This window comes from Platalea leucorodia, assembly GCF_965183815.1.
Source record: "Platalea leucorodia genome assembly, chromosome: 5".
NCBI lineage: Eukaryota > Metazoa > Chordata > Aves > Pelecaniformes > Threskiornithidae > Platalea > Platalea leucorodia.
Window position 1 is genome coordinate 7,941,851 of NC_138827.1, and position 19,365 is coordinate 7,961,215.

The window sequence follows — 19,365 nt, forward strand, 5'->3', positions numbered from 1 at the left end:
CAGGGGTTTGGAGGTACCTCGCCATGCCACCAGAGAGTTCGGGGATGCACTCGTCTCAGGGTCAGGCCGCTTGGGGACCCTTGCAAGAGGAGGACCACCAGCCTGCCTGGTTTCTATTACATGTACAATTCTTTTGAGTTAGAATTTTCTTCCAGAAAATGTCCTTGTCGTAAAAATTCAGTGCTAGAGCTGGAGGAGATGGTACCAATGAAAACTGATGGATCAGATTGGCTTCCCTGATAGACTGGGAGCTGCTCCATCTATGCCAGAACTGCTAGCAGTCTTGGGAAGACCATGTCTCACAGAACTGCCAATAGTATTGTGCAATTTGTTCCTTCCAATGAAAATTTAAATTCTACAGAAATTAGTTGCCTACAGGTCTTTCATCTCCAAGTTCCCTTCTTGCCTTAGGTTTTTTTTCCATACTTGATGAAGAACATCAATGAAGGAGGTACGTAGCTGTTGCAAACCGAAGGGAGTGACATGTGGATATGGGTTTGCAGGTAGGACCTGAGAGATCTTTCTCCTGCTGTGGGTTCTGAAGGTGATGTAATGCTTCCCCAGAGCGTGCCAGCCAGAGCACACTCTTTTTGCAAAGAGTAGCATGTTTGGCAAAAATTGGGGACTTTGCGTCTTTGATTTAAAATTGAAACAGCCATCAGTGGGGAGCTGTGCAAAGGAGACTGGGGATCCCAGGCTGGAAGGAGAAGGATGCCCTTAGGGACTCGCAATGCAGTGGGCACTCCAGCTAGGGCAAGAGGACCGAAGAGGACCTCACCTCTTTTCTCACTTACATTGAAGCGCCAAGATCTGACGGTGCTGATGTCCAGAGTGCTGGGTGCTGCTCTTGGTTGGAGGAGTGGCAGATTTGGGGATGGGATGCAGTCAAGATAACATGCAAAATAAACTCTGAACAGGTAGAAGGAAGCCCTAAGGAGATGCTTGCTGGTTTTCTACTACAGTTTTGGCCCTTGTCAGCATTACCAGAATTGACAGGGATCAGTGGAGGGCTTTATGCAAAGAAAAGGCAGCTGGTCAGGTTGACTTACTCGGGTCGCTGTGATCTCTATTATAATTGTTCCCTATGTGATTATTTTGAGGGTTGAACAACTGAGAGTTGCAGAAGAGACATGCAGCTTTATTTCTGCAATATGTGAAACGTTCTATGTTCATTTCAAAACCATTCATTGCTCTTTCCGTCAAAAAAAAAAAAAAAAAAACATTCCGGAAGTCTGCAGGAATTTTTGTGAAGTCTAACTTTAAATGCTCACCTTTTCTTTTATCGCCCTTATCAGCACATAGAGCCTCGGTATGTGAGGTTTTTAGCTGACATTTCAAATCACTCTGAGTGTGCCTGTAATCCCTTTTAAAGCAGCCTCCCCTCCCAGATCAGAAGTGACCAGGGTTTTTTGTTAGACTCCATGTTCCTTTAATGTTTTCCTCCTAATAGATGTTGAAAGCGTTCTTCAGAGGCACGGCACAAAACATTCAAATAGTGATATGAGCCAGCTGAAGAGAGTTGTCAGGGAGAGGGAACATTAGGAGAAGGATTGAATACAGATGGATTCCTCAAAAGTAATGTAACCTGTTATGATTGCTTTGAAATCCTATACCCTTTCCATCTACTTACGCTTACTGAAAGTTTACATTTGCATTGATGTATTACAGGCAGAGCTAAAATGGAAGTAATCCCTGTTGTATACATGCTTAAGTGTGTAATTTTAGCTAAATACAACAGTTTTGACCAAACTCTTGCCTGCATCCTTAGTGGGAAGCCCACAGCCATGGAGTGCTGCAGGAGAGCCCGTCCATCCCGACTCCTCCGGAGGGGCCAGGGACCAGCCGGCACCCATCTGCTTGCTCTTGGCTCCTTCAGCCATCTCAGACCCACACCCAGTGAACTTTTCAGATGCTCTCTGCTGCTCTTTGTACCAGCAGATACAAAGGAAAAATGGATTGAGCTGTACATTTTATTCTATATACCATAGTGCTTTCTTAATACACTGCTGGAATAATCAGTGCCTCTTCCAGAGAGTCCTGGCAGAAGGTCCACTAGAAGTTGGTGCTATATTTTAATTGGGTTATCCAAAAAGCATCCTTCTCTTTGCCCGCAGGGGAGGCATGAGCTATCTGTCATTCCTGCCTCAATTTAAGAGGTTGTATCAGCCTCCATCACGCAACTGTCATATCGGATTTGACAGGAGGGTTGCAGTGCACAACGCTCCTTTAATGTTCAGAACTGACCGTTATGCAAGGGGAGGACTGGTGAAGGAGGGCTGGTAAGGTTTTCACTTATTATACCTTGCTTTTTAGGGTGAACTTGTTCAAATTATTTCCAGCCTTAAATATTTGCCCTAGAAAGCTGTTCTGAAATCTGATGGAATATAGAAATAAGGTTGCTCCAGTGCACATTTACAGTGACAGAAAGTTTGTGTGCTAGATGTCCGTGGTGACTCGCCATCTCAAGGTGCCCCTAAGTGTTCGTACCCAACCCGCTCTGTACTGCACCCAAGCGTGGAGAAACCTCACAAGGCTCCCTTTGCCTCAAACAGTCGTGAAAAACCTTGGCTGACTCAATTTTGGATGCTCTTTGCACCACTGTGCAACTACACTGAGCTTCATCCTCCGAGAAGAAATAGCTTGGAGTTTTTGTTGGCTTGTGGCAAGCAAAATATTAGTTTTCTCTTTGTCAGAATAGGATGGTAATTTGTTTCTAACTGACCCCAGAGTGGACCTAAACCAATATGGTTTTTCTTAGTGACCAGTGAACATCCCTGACCACATGTATTGCAAGGAAAATTGTCTGGATCTGTGTCTAGGAGCAGAAGGGCATGGTGAATAGGAGCTATACAAGTGGTGTGCCAGCTGAAGGCTATAGCCCTGTCGAATTCAGGTTTTAATATACTTTGGTAACGCTTCCATCCTTGTACACTGAGTTACCATATTATACATAAATCATTCTGAAAACCACCACTTTAAATGGGTTGTCTGTTAGTCCCAGTTCATGTAGTGGCTGTCCTGCCTTTATACTCTGTACAAATATGCAGAAACTGTCAACTTTTCCCTTTGCTGGTGTCTTCCTCGCCTCCAGTCTTTCCATCTGTGTGTTTCTCATGGGTTTCCTTGCCTTATCTAAATGTAAACTCATCAGGGCAGGGAATGTTTTCTGTTGTCTGTAGGACTTTGACCACTGCAGTACAGCCAGAAAAGCTTTTCGCAGCAGAATGGGGAAGCACAAATTGTGTGATGTGTCCTCCTTGGAGAGGTTTGCTCAAGATTCATTACAAACCACATCAACTAGGTGCCGGTTACTGAGTTACTAAATAGAAGATCATGCTGATGAGCTTCATGATCTGGATTAAAACAGGACTCTGGTTTTCAAAGCTGGTAACAGAGCTTGGAAAACCTAGGAATTTATCAAGTTCAAGGTATCTTACAAATGCTGCTCTTCATGCAGAGGGGTAGTCAGGGAGAGTGGGGGATTAAAGGATGCTGTGTTAGTGTGAATGTTTCAGCTTGTTCCTCCTTCCGGCAAATTGCAAAATGTCTTGCAGTGACAACAAGACGCCTGCGTGGCCTGACTGCCCTGTGGTATAGCAGAGCTGGAGGCACATTGGCAGCAGTAGCTTTTCTATGCCAGTGGCAGAGTCGGTGTGAAGGAGCTGCTTGCCTGCTTGTTTCATAGGCTGCTTCACCATTAATGCAGGTCTCCTCCTGAGCAAGGAGCTTGCTTCCCAAGTTAGCTCACGCCGTACTGCTTTTAGCCTTCATAGATCCATGGCCAGATTGTCCATTGGAAAAGCTGGTGTGATTAGATGGCCCTGCCTGGTGGAATTTTCACGTGTTCGATATACCCGAGTATGGCACTCGAGCTCGGCTTTAGGTACTGCATTGTAAGCGACAGCCGTTTCTTGCTTTACCTCCCTTCCTTGGCAAACATTTTGGGGTATAGATGGTATAAAAGCAAGCATAGAATGGGTGAGCCGTGCTACGCATCCCTCGCAGTTGGAAGAGTAGAAAGAAGCCTGATTTAACTAAGAAAAATCTCATTATCTAGGTATTGCTTTTAGATGTCCTGCCTTGCTCATAGAATGACAATGCTAAGCAGTTAGCCAATGGACACAATAAATCCTGATGGAAACTGGACTTCTTCCATCTTGTCTTGTTCCCTCTCTTCTTCAACTCTAATATTATCACCTTCATTACTCCGTGAATTCCCTTTTGCTTCCAGTTACGAGTCAAATTGTTCATGGTTCTATCAGTGCAACTTAACACAGCTTAGTCTGTAGCCTGTCACCGATGCTGGGGCTCCGGGCAGAGTCCTTCTGCCCAGTGATGCAGAGTATGGTCAAGGTTGTGTCCTTCTAATTTGACTCTTGTTTTTCTTGCAGGCATGGGTCGTGGAGAGAGCCTGTTAACCCTTACTATGTCAACACGGGCTACGCTTTGGCACCAGCAACCAGTGCCAACGACAGCGAGCAGCAGAGCATGTCCAGTGATGCCGATACGATGTCGCTGACGGACAGCAGCGTGTAAGTAACTGCAGTCTGGTGGGACAATAAGTGGGACAGTAACGTGTTTGTTTCTTTAGTGGTGGTGCTGCTGCTGCGTTGGTCTGGGGGAGGCTTTGCCACAGCTGGTGTTGGGGGGAATATCTGACTAGACCAAGGTCATGATCATTCTCGCTTTCTTTTCAAGGGGGATTCTTTTGTCACTGTACAGGCTGCTCAGCCTTGCTGGTCTTGGGAACATGTGCAACATCAAATGGTTTGAGTGAAGTAAACAATGCTCAGTTGGAGTTCCTGCAATGTTTCTTGCCAGGTGCAAGAAATATTGGAGATGTTGGATGGCTTTGTAGTAAGTGATTTGGGATGTATCTTCTGAATGTCAGATGGAGCTTTCTACTTATTTGGGTACCTCTCCTCTGGAGGTTTTTTGCTGCCAGACTGTGCTCAGTCTGCGATTGTTCTTCAGTAGGATTGGTGACTGACCAGTTCTAGTTTATGTCTGCTGACCACTGTACTTTAACACAACTGGTACCGATAAGCCCCCACCAAATCTTTTTTTCTTTATTCTGGTTCCTACCTTCCTGACAGCACCCTGTATCTCACCTGTGAGATACCTTCCTTAAAGATGGTCTGCAAAGGGAGAAAAAAGGGGTTACGAGATTTTGTTGTGACTGAATCTCTGTGATGGAAAAAAAGGATTTGGGGGAAAATATTTAATGTTTGGTCTGTTTTTTAGTAGTGCAAATGCAAAGTGTCTTTTCTGTAGAGCAGAAACCCTTTGATTCTTCAAGCAAAAGATGACAGGTTTACAGAATTAGGAGAGGATTTTATTAACAGCAGTGCTGTAAACACAAAGTCCTCCAAGAGGCTCGTTTAGTGTCAGTGTGAATGTCAGGAGCTGTCAGACCTTGTTGGAGAAACTTCCCAGCCTGTGTCGCGGATGTTGTTAATGGGTGCTGCAACAGCTCCCCACCCGCCCTCAGTAACACAGTGAGCTGGTGAATGTGCGACATGGTAAGGGGGCTTCTGTGTCTGCTGTGGTGGCTCTGTGTGAGCCGGTACCGTGCTTGTCTCTGGCTCTGTGGAGGCTTGGAGCCGCGTAGGAGCAGCTATTGAGTCCGCTCTGCTCACTGCCACCAGCTCCTCGCACCTTATCCATGTCATGTTGCAAAATGGAGGAGGCAGACCTTGGCCAAAGGGGCATGGGAGGCAGAGGATGCTCCTGGGACAGAAAGCTGTAGAGGACCGCTAATTAAAGGCTCAGTTTGATACAAATCCAGCTGCTTTGCCACATCCTTTTGCGATTCTTCATATTCATCAATTTATATGGAGGAGTACTCTGAAGCTAGCAGGGGTCATGTAACTTCTTGTTATCAGGAGAGACAGATGTAAGAACTCTTCTAAATTAATTAGCTTTTAGCACTTCCTTTTCCACTGGTCCAGCGGGCTCTTGGGGTTGCACTGATGGTTATACCTGTGATAAGTTGTGATCATTTATGCCAGAGTTCTTCACCCTCCTAATTTTTATTTCAGTAGCCATAATTTATTTCTTTCACAGGCAGAATAATTTCTGTTTGACCATCCTATGCATTCTTTATTCTTTGCTCCTTTTTCCTCTAGGCATTTTATCCCTTCTGTGCCCACCATAGGCTGCTTCTAGGACTTTAATTACCACCAATACATGTGCTGCCTTCTGCTAATAACTAGCCCAATCTCAGGGGTTCATTTTAAGTAAGTCTCAAAAATCATAAGGGTAACCTGTGATCTTTCTTTCTGTGCATCTCAAACTGGATGCATGCAGATTGATCCCTAAATTGGGATTCTGGACATACAGCCTTGACCTTTGGCTTACAAAGACTCTGCTTTTCAACACTTGCTCTTCATTACGTCCTTTAAAACTCCAGTCCCAGGTTTTGTTCAGTTTTTACATGGCATTGCTGAACCTATCTGCCTCCCAAGTTTCAAAGGAATTTTTGCAGAATTGCTCAAGGCAGCAAAAATGAAGAACAACCAGACGCAAGTTAAAGAAGGGACTCCTGCTGCTTGACAAGACTTGCATGTCTCAGTGCTTTGAATTTAGGCCTCCTCTAAGGAAAATGGCAATAAAAGCCTCGTTTGCTGATGAGCGAGGTTCTTCCCTATGTCTGCTGTTTACATACAGCAGTCAAGCTCAATAATGAAGAAATCTGGCTTCTGCTCCAAGGCAGCCCGTGAACGGGCTGTCATCCCAAGGCAGAAATCTCCCTGACCCTCCGTCAGAGGAGAATGTGTCCGGACAATCAGGATGCAAACTGAGGAGTGCTAATAAACCAGGAAAGCAGGCGGGCGCACAGAGAGCATGGCTTGATGCAAGGTGTGCTCTTCCAGTGTTGGCCAACTGAAGTCAGTGGAGAGGGCAGACACACTGAGCAGTTGCTTGTACGCTGACGTATTGCAGTTGTCACCAGCTCCTGTTCAAGCTTTGATATTGTATTGATCATGGCAAAGCGGGGCTTCGATGTGGCTACGTGCACAACTCAGCTATGCAAAGCTGCTAGCAAAGACCTGGGCGATGCTCTGGCCATCTGGCCTCCTGAGCTGGGGCGAGGAGAGGCAGGCACAGGTTTTTTGGGAGCGCACAGTTCACATAAGTGTTTTTAAAAGTCATTTCTGTGGTACCAGCTACAAGCATGCTTGCCTAAAAGACAAACTTTCAACAGGATGTCTTTCCAAGCACTGGTAAATATTATTGTAATGGGTTGAATTTATATAACAAATATGTTATCAGTCCCTCTTGTTCCATAAGTTTGCTTTTTGAGTGGCTTAAAAAACACTGCTTTTAAATGCCTGTGCTCTGCTGATTATTTTTCAGTCTTCCTGTGTCATATGAATTCCTCTGCCCTTGTAGGCAAAACAGCTCTGGTCCTCTCTGCTGAAACCTGTTTTTATAATCGGCACGGCAGCTGTGTTGTTTTAGCTGGTTTATGCGGAGGCAAGGTCTGGAGAGGACACGCTGAAAGGCTTCGGTGAGCGCTGGCCCGGCAAGCGCGCCGTGGCCGCAGGTGGGGCTGAGTCGCTCACTGCTGGTGTTCGGTGGTGGGTCGGGGCTTTGGGGCTCTGCTTCACCCCCAGCTGCTCGGAGGCTGCCCCAGGCTTGCAGTGGCATTTGCACTGCGGTCCTGAACTGCTCTTGCTGTCTCAGATAACCCCACATGCGGATAGCATCTTTCCCAAGCAGAGGAGACTGCCTCTGGGTGGGAGGGGTTGTCACAACAAAGACACTCAAGGGAAATTAAGGCAAATCTAGGTAGGAAGGCAACAGGCAGAAGCTGAAATGCATTAAATCACCATGTGATAGTCCAGTTCAGACACAGAAATGCCTTAGGTCCATATCTTTCTTCTCTTTATTTCTGCAAGAGCTTAGATGGGTAAACAAAAGGTAACATCTCCTCTTTAGCCCAGTGTTGTGGTCCAACTAAACAACAATACTCCTTCCTCTGGGTCTTATCATGTGTCCTGGCTTATCTTGGTTGGGAGACAAGCTTTGCTTTCCCCGGGGCGCTTGGGAAGCCCCTGGTGCCAGTGGGCTTGGGTGGGGCACAGCTCCGAGCTGTGCCGGAGGGATGCCTGCTCTTCCCCAATTCCAGTCAAACCTGCCCCAGGGTAAGGATGGCCATTCCCCAGAGCAAAGGGGTTTAGGACAGTGGTTACTCCTTCAAAAAACCTTGCAGATTAAATATTATTCCTCGTATGACTGGCCTTTGGCCAAAATGCCTGGCGATTTTCCCGTTGTGCTTCTTTATGTGAGAAAGGTCTCTTGGTGACGGTGGTGCTTTGATAAGAGTAATTGGTAGAAAATATCAGCTTCGCTGTGGATTTGTTTCCTGTCTTTCCTACAGCCAGTGATCCAGAATGACCTTGAATTCTGCTATATTTAAACAAGTTTAACAGCTTTCTAATTTAAAAGATCTTCAATGATGGTTTCCAACTTGTTAGGCTTAATGGTTGAGTTTGGAGGCTGTCTACAGAGGAGCAAAGACAGCCCTTCTTCGAAGAGTCCAACTGCAGAGCCACAGCAAAACCTCCCTGCTCACCAGAGGCTCTTGCAGGTCGGTTCGGAGGCGAGGAAGCCCCCGCATTTCCCCAATAGCAAACCAATTGCATTAGCATTAAATAAATGATAGAAATGCTGTTGCTCCCTCCGTTGCATTTCATCTCAGAGCTTTCTGGTGCTAGAGAAAATCACGTGATGAGACAAGGAAAAAGAGTTTGGAAAAGTTTTATTTTAAAAGTAGATGTGCTCTAAAAAAGTTTTAATTTTTTTTATATATATATATTATTTCACTATCTATTGAAAATCTCTCAAAGCAAGCTACCTGACAAAAGGAAAACAAAAGTACGGTATTGGTTTTCCTTGCTTTCCCCCCATCTATTGAATAAGGTTTTGTTGGGATAAAATTAAAGTGCTTATCTTTGAATTTGCTTCCTCTGGTTGAGTTGGCACAGTACATTGAACGAAGGAATGTTCCAAGTTCAGAGGTGGCATTGGGGAATCTAGTTAAAATGACATCAAAGGCAGCACAGCGGGGCTGAACATGTGTTTGAAGCCGGATAGATTAGAGGCCATTATCAGCCTTTCGCTACTGTGCTGGGAACAAAAGTCGCTCTTTCCGCTGGGACTGCTGCTGGGGAGAATTAAAAAAAAAAAAAAAAGAGAGAGAGAGAGAGAGAGAAAGAAAGAAAAATTGCACCTTCTAATATAATGCCGCTTTTCCCGCGAATGGCCGGGCGGCTTTAGCGTGCGAGTTGTGTTCTGGCGCCCGGGTTTTGTGCGGTGACTAAGCTGAAATATTGGTTATTGATGCCAACCAGCGATAGCTAAAACAATCCCCCAGATTTTTTTTTCCCCCTGTAAAAATTTCCAGTTGTTTTGTTGCCACCCAGTCTGGAAAAAGGCGCGTCGTGATGCGACGAAACTCTTTAACTGTTGTGACTCTTTAAGTTATTTTTCAAATGGAAGATCGTCATTAAAGAAAATAAAGCCACCTAATGAAAGCTATCGTAATCGCCTGTCGGTATAGCAACGCTTGGGGAAATTGCTCTGCTCCCCTAACGTGTCACTGCCGGGCGCAGCGGAGGTGATGCTCCCTGACACGCTCTTCCTCCTCCCGCGTTACCTGCAGCCACTAGCCAGAGCTGTAATTAGCCTGGCTAATTTTCTGTTCTCTCATTTGTCTTCCTACTAAAAAGCACTTGTCATTAATCATGGGTTTTATTTTATTTTAATGGTGTTTAATTTTGAATGCCTGGGTTGCTGCATGAAATTGCATTCTTCTGATGTAATTTGGTGGCGATTCTGCCTGCACCCACATTTCCAGGGAGCCAGCAAGGTAGCGGGCACAGTGAAAATGGGAAAGAGAGGTGATGGTGACCATCCTTGCACAGGCTGGTGCTTGTAACTTGGGAGGTTTGCAGGCAAAACACTGCAGTAAATTGTGTTTCCCTTGCCAAATGGCATCTTGACTTTAAAAATCTGCGGGTTAAACTGTTTGGTTTATGTTCTCGAGAGGCAGCTGTGCTTGGCAGTTGGGGAGAGGGGTAGGTGCTAAGTACATTTGGCTTGTGCAAACATCTTGTCGTCGTGAGATGCGTTGGGACTGGCTCGTTGGCACTGCTCGGAGTGGTGAAGGGTTGGAAGGAGACAGCACGTGTGCATGGAAGTTATTTGGTACTTCGGAGAAACCAAATCCCTCCATTCATTTCCACCCATTTCTGTGCCAATGCGTGGCGTTCCCAGGTGGTTACTTTTACTGAATCAGGGAAATGTGTAAAATAAAAAAGGAAAGCTCCAAATTGCCAAGCTTCAGGCTGGTGTTTGTTTTTGCATTCGTCGATTTTTCTCAAAATAGGCTGGTGTCACCAGGAGATGGGCCTGTGTCCTTATCTTGTAACTGGGCTCCACTTGCTCGCCTTCTCCTCGTCCCCAGGTGTAAGCAGGGTGGTCGCAACGGTGAGAATAAAAATGTGTTTCCTTTCTTCGCCTGAAGTCATACTCAGCCGGTGATGCTTCGCCATTAGGGGTGCTTAGCGAAGCCTGGTGGCTCTGACCCCCCTGAACCCCCGTCATGGGGACCCACGTGCACCCAGGCCGCTGTCTTTACAGACGGGCTGCGTGCCGCTCGGCAGAGCAGAGCCACGGACCCGGCTCCCAGTCTGTCAGGACCAAGGATCATTGCCACCACTGTCTCCTTCCTCTGCAGAGACCTCCATCACCAGCTTTTTGAGCAAGGGCACAAACCAGAGCAGAGGTGGTTCAGTTGGGTGTCGCTGCCCATGGCATCGCTTCCTAACCTCGTCCAGCCTCCTCTGGGGCGAGGGCTAGGTTCTTCCACACAGTAACTCCAGTATCAAGCCCATAATTTCATACTAAGCTAGAGATCATTTTAAGAGCAGCAGAGCCTACCCCTTCTCTTTGATAAGCCATTTGAGAAGTTGTCGCACTCTCTTAAAAATATATACCTTGTTCCCCAACTGAGTTCCCCTTGGTATAGATGTTCACTGAGCTCCCACTCCTCCTCCTCCTCCCCCTCCCAGCCTGCCCTGTGGTTTACTCTGTACATTACAGGCTCTTTTATAGAAAGCAACCAACTATAAAAGGTACCAGGATGCAGTCCAAGTCCTTCTCCCTGCCCTCTGCCTAGGGCAGCAGTCTCAGGAGCCCTGCCTCGCTCTGCTCCCAGCAGATGCCATGTAAGTCCCCCCGGCACCCAGTCCCAGAGCGTTGCTGGTGTGGGGACCTGGGCAAGCATCGATACCTGCACAGATTCTTCTTGCTCTGCTGCGCTCGCCCTGGATGTGCAAAGCCTTTCTCAAATGCAAAGGGGTTTCCTACCTGCCACTCTGCGGTGGCGAGGGTTAAATGAATGTAATGTATCAGAGAAAGGCACTAAAGCGGGGCATGTTGTTGTTTTATTCCGGCAGAGATGGGATCCCGCCGTACAGACTCCGAAAGCAGCATCGCCGAGAGATGCAAGAAAGTGCCAAAGCAAATGGACGTGTGCCACTACCTCACATTCCTGTAAGTAGCACTGTGTCCTTCCCCAGAGGTAAATATGCAAAATATGTGAGATCTCTAGCGTATAGTTGCTCTGCTTGCTGGAGTTTAACCACCCTTAGCGCTGTATTCATTTGGGGGATGTTTTAAGATGGAAATACACTATCTAAGAAAGGGCTCGGTAGCCTTCTGCCAAACTCATCATCCAGGACTGCCCAAAACGCATAATTTTTCTTAACCATTCAGTCAGTAGCCAGTTGTTTTCCCTGGATGAGAATGGAAGCGCTGGCTGGCATCTACCTGCAAGCAGGTTACGTGCCCTCAGGTGAGGCGGAGGGGTTTGTGGAAGGTGTAGGAGGCCATTGGACATGGAAGCTGATGTAGCTCTCAGCCAAGGTCAGCTGGGGAGAAATGCAACTGTCCTGAGTGGTATTTCTTCACTGGGCAGCCAAAGGGAGCTGTAACCTGTTCTCAAGGATGTAGCAAAGCCTGCCTTTGGGTACGAGGCAGGAGAGCAAAGAAGGTGCAGGCATAAGTATTTCATTTGTCTGATACTGTCTTCCCGGTTGCTCCAGGTAAGCAAACAGCTTTGGAAAATAAACATACCTGCCAGGGCTCTGCAGCATCATCTGCAGCTCTGCTTATTATTATTTTCTTTCTGTGAGAAGTTACAGGTGACATTTAATATCTAGCAGGGAATAAAGGTGCTTCTTTCCCCTTTGGACAGCTGGACTCCAGCTCAAATCAAATAGGGAGAAAAAAAACTCCATCTGCTTTTTCCAGAAGTGCCTTCAAACTTGATGCAGCTGTTCTCATCCTGCCTGCTCAAAACAGCACAATACCAGCAGAAATACACCCTTGTTTTAATCTGATTTAAAAAAAAAAAAAGCACCACTCTTTGTTTTGCCTTTTAAATTAGATTATTTTCCTTAGATTTAAGAGGGTCTCCTGTGCTTTGATCACTGGGTTGACAATAAAAGCCCTGGCTGCAGACGCTCACTAGCCATCCTTGCTCAGTCACCTCTCTTTTCACACAGTTGCTTTCACAGTGTGGTCGCTGTTGAAAAGGCTGGCTGGGTGCCTTTTTATTTCACTTGATGCTGTTTTTACTGTAAGCATGGCTTTGTTAGAGTTGAAGTTTGAAAGCTTGGCCTTTATTTTTTGTTGTTGTTGTTGTTGCTGTTCCCCAACAGTGGGAACTACCGAGTGAATATTCTCTGGCTTCAAAGCTTGTCAGTGGCTTTACCTTTTGGATAAAAATAATAGTGGCTTTCTGTTGATCGTGTGCACTGGCAATGCCTCGATGAACTGCAGGTTATAAACTCAGAGTATGGAGCATTAAATATGTATAGTGAGCTCTGCTTTAACGAATTTCCATCTGCCAAACATTTCTTTTGTTGAACTGAATAAGTGTCATTCCAGCAGCAGTTCCTTGCAGGCTAATTAGTTTTACTTAGCATTAAATTTTATCGACCTTTTTGGAAGCCAGTTTAAAAAAGGGGGGGAAAAAAACAAGGTTTAAATTGGCCACCTGCTGCTTATAAATTGTTATATTCTCCTACTTATCTACACAGTCTTTTAGAATTACATATTCCTCCTAAACTACACACAGACGCTTCACAAGGATTTTTCTGTGAAACATCCGCTATTCCTATTAGATTCTGCACTGTAATTTTAAGTCCCAGGGAAAAAGGCATCTTGATGCCTATTTATATGGGAGGAGAGAACTGAGAAGTCGAGTTAGTTCTAGACTTTCTCTAGGGAATAAAAGTTTAGTTCAGACACTCTGGCACCTCCTGCCAGCCAATTACTGACACAGAATTGGCATTGACTTCAGAGAGGCACTGCTCTGCCCTCACTTATCAATCAGCCAAGAAAGGAGAAGGTAATTAGACAATATGTTTTGACAACACCAGTGTGAAATGTTATAAAGTTAGTCTTTTAAAATCACCTCTAACTGCACGCTTATTGAATTAAACTTCCCCAATTAGCAAGGAGCCATGCAAATGTTTCTTCAAGTGTTGCTTTCCAAAGCCAGTGGTTAGGGTATCTTGCAGCCTGTAGCTAAAGCAGTCTCCATCAGCCGCCTGGACCTGGTGGTTAGCGTGCTTTTAAACGTGTAGCAATGACTAAATTGCAACCTTTGAGTGAAGGTCTTTATGGACTTATATCTAACCACTGTAGCCAGAGTCCATGCTGATAGTGCTTTCAGAATGCATGGCATGTTTTCCTAGTGATAGCAGAGAACCTCCTACTTCCGAAAAGTCATTTCAGAAGTCCTTTAGAGACCTTACTGTTCCCTTACAGATGAGTTATGGGGCTACTATGCAACATTGTGAAAGAACTTCTATTGTTTTTAATAACAGCACTTTTAGTTAGGTCCAGAAGCTATAAACTGTACTGATTATATGTTCATAGGAGGCTGCCCGCTAATTTCAACAGCTGTGCTGCCTCCAAATAACGAAGGCATGTTCTGGCTATGTAGGATGCCCTGCTCTGCAGCAGGAGATCTTGGTGCGTGCATGGCTGTGTTCTGCATATTCCACGCTTACAAACTCACCAGTGCTCTAAGTTGGGAAAAGTTGCGTTTTGTGAAATGGCGCTTGGCCCAGGAATGCAGTGGGTGAAGGTCTCTAGCAAGCAACGAGACCTTTGTTTTGTGCCTCTCGCAGGAACCCGTTACACAACAGGTGAGTGTTGCTTTTCATGTGGTCTTCCACGTCTCTCTTGGATTTGAGCAGAGTCTTGGAGCACCAAGGAAGGAAAGAGCAAGCAAGTTCCCAAAGGAAGGGTGAAAGCCCAGAGAACGCAGGGCCATGCCTGTGCTATTGCACTGTACTTACCCCAGCTCTGGCATTCATCCATTCCCAGGAGAGGATGGGAGATGCTCCTTTTTCCCAGCAAATTCAGAAAAATCCAACCTCAAGCATTAAAACTTGGGATTCCTTTTTTTGTTTGTTTAACTGCATAAAGAAGCCATTTTGTGATGTTCTTGCTGTTGTTTGATCATCAGGTGGGAGCTCTCCTGTCCTCCCCCACAATCGAGGAAGCTGCAGCTCTTTACACTATTCCCGTGTGCAAATTAAAAAAGTAGAAGCAGCGGCAGAGTGCGTCACGCTGATTGCTGAACTTCCCAGAACAATGTCCTCTGGGCAGAGGTGGCTTCCATAGCGTTCTTGAGTGGAACAGAAGATTTTGAGTGACTACTCTGCTATGCTGTAGAAGCGAGGAGTGTACAGCTGGAGCGCTGGTCTCATGCTGTGTAACTACAGCTATATGAACTTTCTGCTCCTGCAAGTTGGGAACCTGCTCAGAATTCCCATCAGCCATTTTTTCCCATCAGCCATTTCCCATCAGGAAAGATTGCTCCACCCAGGCCAGTTCAAGCAATTTCTTTCTTACCAACCCATCTGGCATTCAGCTTCCCATCCGTTGTTCTCTGCAAACTCCCCAACTCAGCATGGTTTGGTTCTGGACAGACCTGTCTGAACTAGTGTCATTAAATAAAAGTAGATAGATAATTAAATAAAACATTAGATAAAACAGCTGTAGATAAAACGATTCTTTAAAATTAAGCGCTTCCTTTCTGAATTATTGACCCAGAATGGCCAGAGATCTCATTCTGGTCCAGACTGGAGGGCTGGATCCTCCAAAGCCAGCAAGCTCTTGGAGAGTGCTGCACCCTTTACTGGGAACAAAAGCATTTGGAGCCGTTCTGATTTCAGAATAATAAACAGCTTATTTATGACTCCCTTGGTAGGGCACTGTATGCCCATGGGAAGCTGGGGGCAGGTTCAAAATCCTGAGGCCCTGAAGGATCCTCCTCCAGGCACAGGCTCAGCCTGGCTGGTTTTTGATGAAGCTTGTCTCCCTTCCAAAGTCAGGCCCGTCATTTGATAAAAGTTTCAAACACTTTGTTGTCTTAAGCCTTTTGAACCAGGTCAATGCAGTCCATGTTTGCTGTCCAGGGACATAGAGAGAGCCCTCAGCAGTTATCTGTATTATTTCAGCACAGGGAATTTGCATTCATTATTCTGCAATACTCTTACTTTGGGGGAAGTCTGTGTAGCTCATCCTTTGAGCTAGGAATAAAGTCAGACCCATGGCAATATTCAAGCATCATCCTGCTTGCCGGCTTTCTGTGAGTTACCATTACAGGTACCTGCCAGGACAGCATAGGGCATGTGCAAGTGGTACCCGTGGGGTGAAGTGAGGTTTATTTCAGTTGCATTGAACTTGGATGGTCAGGGAGACCCTTGCAGAGATGGCATCACAGAGGGGATGGCATCTTGCACCCTCGAATAGGCTGCTGAGGACCTCTGCAAGCTGTTGTGCTCAGTGGAGAGCTCCAAGGATGGGGCACTGGGTTTTGCAGATGCAGCAGTTTATCAAAGAGAGAGGAAAACGAGTTTATCCTAAAGATTCTTGGGTTTGATTATTTTCATTTCTGTAGTTGAGCTTCAGTCACCTCCAGACTTTGAGAGACTGTGGATAAACATGCTGAAGTTGTAAAAGACCAAATTCGTCTTATCTCGAGTTCCCTGGATACAGCAGTGACCCTGAATGTCTTCAGATCCTCATTAAAGACAGAGCTGTGGTCCTCAGGCATTGCTGGGCCTGGAGGGAACCACCTTATTTTGACAGGACTTGAAGACGCAGGTTAGCAAACTTCAACATTTGCACCCACTGCTGATGGGGGCTCGGGAAAGACTTTGGTTTGGGATGATGCATTGCATCAAAGGCTATGAAAATAAAGGGAAATTCTTTCCTGGTTCTGCTTTTCTATGGAAGCCACTGCAGTATCTCCAACAGGGAGACCCAAGACTAACTGCTAAGTGCCGAGCTGCCTCTCATTAGGCTCATTAAGTTTCTAACGGAGCAGGGCTTGGTGCTGCCGTCGTATAAACAACCACAGGGAGAGTTGGCATGTCTGAGGTGGCAGGAGGGAGTGAACACATCACCTGACGGGTTGTGACTTGTCAGGCAAGAGAGAAATTTCCCTCCTTGGGAATCGCTGGTGCTGCCTCATGAGATGGATGGTGGTGGTCATGGGTTTGAGGTTTTTGATGAAAGCAGAGTCCCTTAGCCAGAAGTGCTCCCCTGGGCTACGTGGGGGGAATGGGGAAACATCACTTGGATCCTAGAAGCTCCCCAGAGAGTAACAGAGCAGGGACCAGCTCTGCCATGTCTTTCCCCATGATAGAGCATGTCTGGGGCCCATTTCTGCACAATACAAGGTCCAGGCGCTGAGACAAAGCATGCCACTTCAGCCTTTGTGCCAATATTTCAAGACTAAATGTCATTTTTGTTGATGAAAATCTTGCTCTGTGGTGTTTCTTTTTAATACAGGCCATTGATTTTCAGGGCTGGAGGTCCTGGTGGCAGCAAAGACTTCGTTATCCCAGGGTGGGAGCCACCTCGTAGCCCACACGTGTTATGCCCTCTCCAGCGGCTGCATCCCTGGATGAAGGGGGTGGTTGTCTGGGGTTGTCTGTTCCCAGCTCAGATGGGTCTGTCCTGCCTGGGACAGCTTCAGGTGGAGCTGTCAGTCCCTCTGCTTGTCACCGAAAGCAAGTGCTAGCGCAGGCAGTCCTTTTGCCTGCAAAGCCACATCGTATCTGCAGACTTTCCCAGGGGTGCTGCAGCCCAGCACCATCCAGCATGGAAGAGAAGGCGACAGCAGTGAGCACTGGAATTGAGATTTGCTGGCAGGGCTGGCTGGGTCTTGCTCTTGGTGAACAAAATGAGCGGTGCTTTAACTGAGACCTCTGCAACCCAGCTTGGGTGTCATAAAAGATGTCTTCAGCTTCTCTGTGCCATCAGCAGGATACTTACTGCTTCTGTTTTTCTTCCCCTGCCTTCCACTTGGCAGCTGGCAGAGAGAGAAAAACCAATATGATTTGCATACTTTTGTCAGGTTTTGAGGCAAAGCATTATTTTAGTCTTCCGCATTGATCTTTTGGCTGGTCTGGGATAAATTTTGGTGGTCTCTCATCCTCCTTTAAAGATTTCAAGCTCGATGTCTGCTTCTGGTGCTGCATTTGTTCTTTTGCTATGAACTATCTCATGTCTTCACATTTAATTTTATCTCTGGTCCCATAGAGTGTATATTTCTCTCATGTTGGTGTTGAAATATTTGAATGCAGGTTGTATTCTTGTGTTGTTGAATTTTCCATATACTTTTCCTCCAAATTAAATTTTTATCTATCTCTGCTATGTCATTTTATTTTTTCTACTATTTTAACAAAATAATGCAGAAGGGATAAAAATGAGGGGAAAAATACAGCGGCTGATAGCTTCATACTTCAGTAGGCAAACTTCTTATCCAGAGCTCAGAAATTTAGGGACAAAGTAGCTCAACATAAGGAATTGAAAATGCCCTTGAACTTCCATAAATATTCATTTGTTCACCCAGAGCAAGCAGAAGAATGGTATCTGCACTTGTAAGGTTGCTGTCTTGATAAAGCAAGCAGGGAATCATTGCATGGCTCTGAAGAGCCGAGATGCAATCCTGCAGGATACTCTAGTAAGAGAGGACGCTTTGTGGGAACCGTGGCCTTTTGTGGCTGCGCTGGGTTGTAGCAGAAGACGGAGGGAAGTTAGATGTGTTGGAGGAGACAGGATTTCCACTCCCTTCTGTGGCTATGGGCTAGATTTGCAGAGATTGACCAGTATACACTGATCCACCTGGGGTAAGCTGAATAAGTGTGCGTAAGAGCCCTCCTTTCTATCAAAGAGAAAACATCACTACTATCAGCATGATTTTTGAGAGGTGTGTCCGTATGTCCTTTTCTCACCCTTTGAGACCAGGATATTTCTGTTAACCATGTGTACATTGGGAGAAAAGCAAGCACATCCATCCCAAAGTGGGGTTTGGTGCTGAAAGAGCTTGTTGAATTGTGGCTCCAGAAAACCTTTCCCTTATGTGGGGTGGTGTGCGGAGCTGGTGCCAGCTGGGGAGCTCGTGGTGGTGGCTCAACTTCCAGCCCCTTGGTCCTAGGCTGCATCTCTGTGTCTGCCAGCCTGTCCCCCCTCAACTCCCCACTGGAACGACTGGCATTTCCAGTTATTGAAGTCTCCAAAATAAATGTGTGACTTTTTTATGCATCTTTTGCTAACCCCTGGTGTATTTTTCCTCCAGCGTACATACCGAATGCCAAAGGATATCCACGTTGAACCAGAGAAGTTTGCTGCAGAACTGATCAATCGTTTGGAGGAAGTACAAAAGGAACGTGAAGCAGAGGAGAAATTAGAGGAGCGCCTTAAACGCGTTCGAGCGGTTAGTAACCTCCTTGCCTCCTCTACCAGCATGGGAGTCTGCGTACTGTACACCACAGGGAGCTTTCAGCTGCTGTGGAAGCAACTGGGGTGGCCTCTTCCCTGCTCCAACAGCCATGGTCATCATTTGCACGGGGGCTCCTGGAGGCTCCCGTTGGCCCAGGAGCTTCCACGGTACTGTTCCCCCATCCATGCAGGGCTCTGTGAGCTCCAGCACTCCCTCCCTGCTGTAAGATACCAGCTATGGCACAGCAGTGCCCACTTCTGCCACCATTTAGGGGCTGTGAATGCTCTCCATCATCTTCTTTGGCACCCTCGCTCTCCTGGCTTTGTGAGCAGTCCCTTCCCTGTGAGGATGGGGATAGGTAACAGGGGTTTGCCTTCCCCTGTGAGGTTTTGCATAATCTCTGTTTCCCCCACAAATGGTAACCAGATGGCAGGTGATGTTATGCCTGGAGGTGTTTGTGTCTGCTATCAGGCCATTTCTACCACAACCAAGAGGGTTCTGCCCATCAGTGCCTAGCACATCCCTAGAAAATTTGGAAC

The 19,365-nt window shown here is 46.3% G+C and overlaps 1 protein-coding gene across 2 annotated transcripts in view; it reads left to right on the plus strand.

Annotated features, from left to right (window-relative positions):
- Window positions 1-19,365, plus strand: part of AXIN1 (axin 1) — a gene marked incomplete at its 5' end in the record, with an annotated part of 71,884 nt that overhangs the window by 35,036 nt on the left and 17,483 nt on the right. For both annotated transcript variants that reach the window (XM_082312262.1, XM_082312263.1), the window contains 3 exons: window positions 4,392-4,532; window positions 11,469-11,565; window positions 18,683-18,820. In XM_082312262.1, coding sequence (XP_082168388.1) covers window positions 4,392-4,532; window positions 11,469-11,565; window positions 18,683-18,820 — 376 coding nt within the window. The remainder of the gene's footprint in view (window positions 1-4,391; window positions 4,533-11,468; window positions 11,566-18,682; window positions 18,821-19,365) is intronic.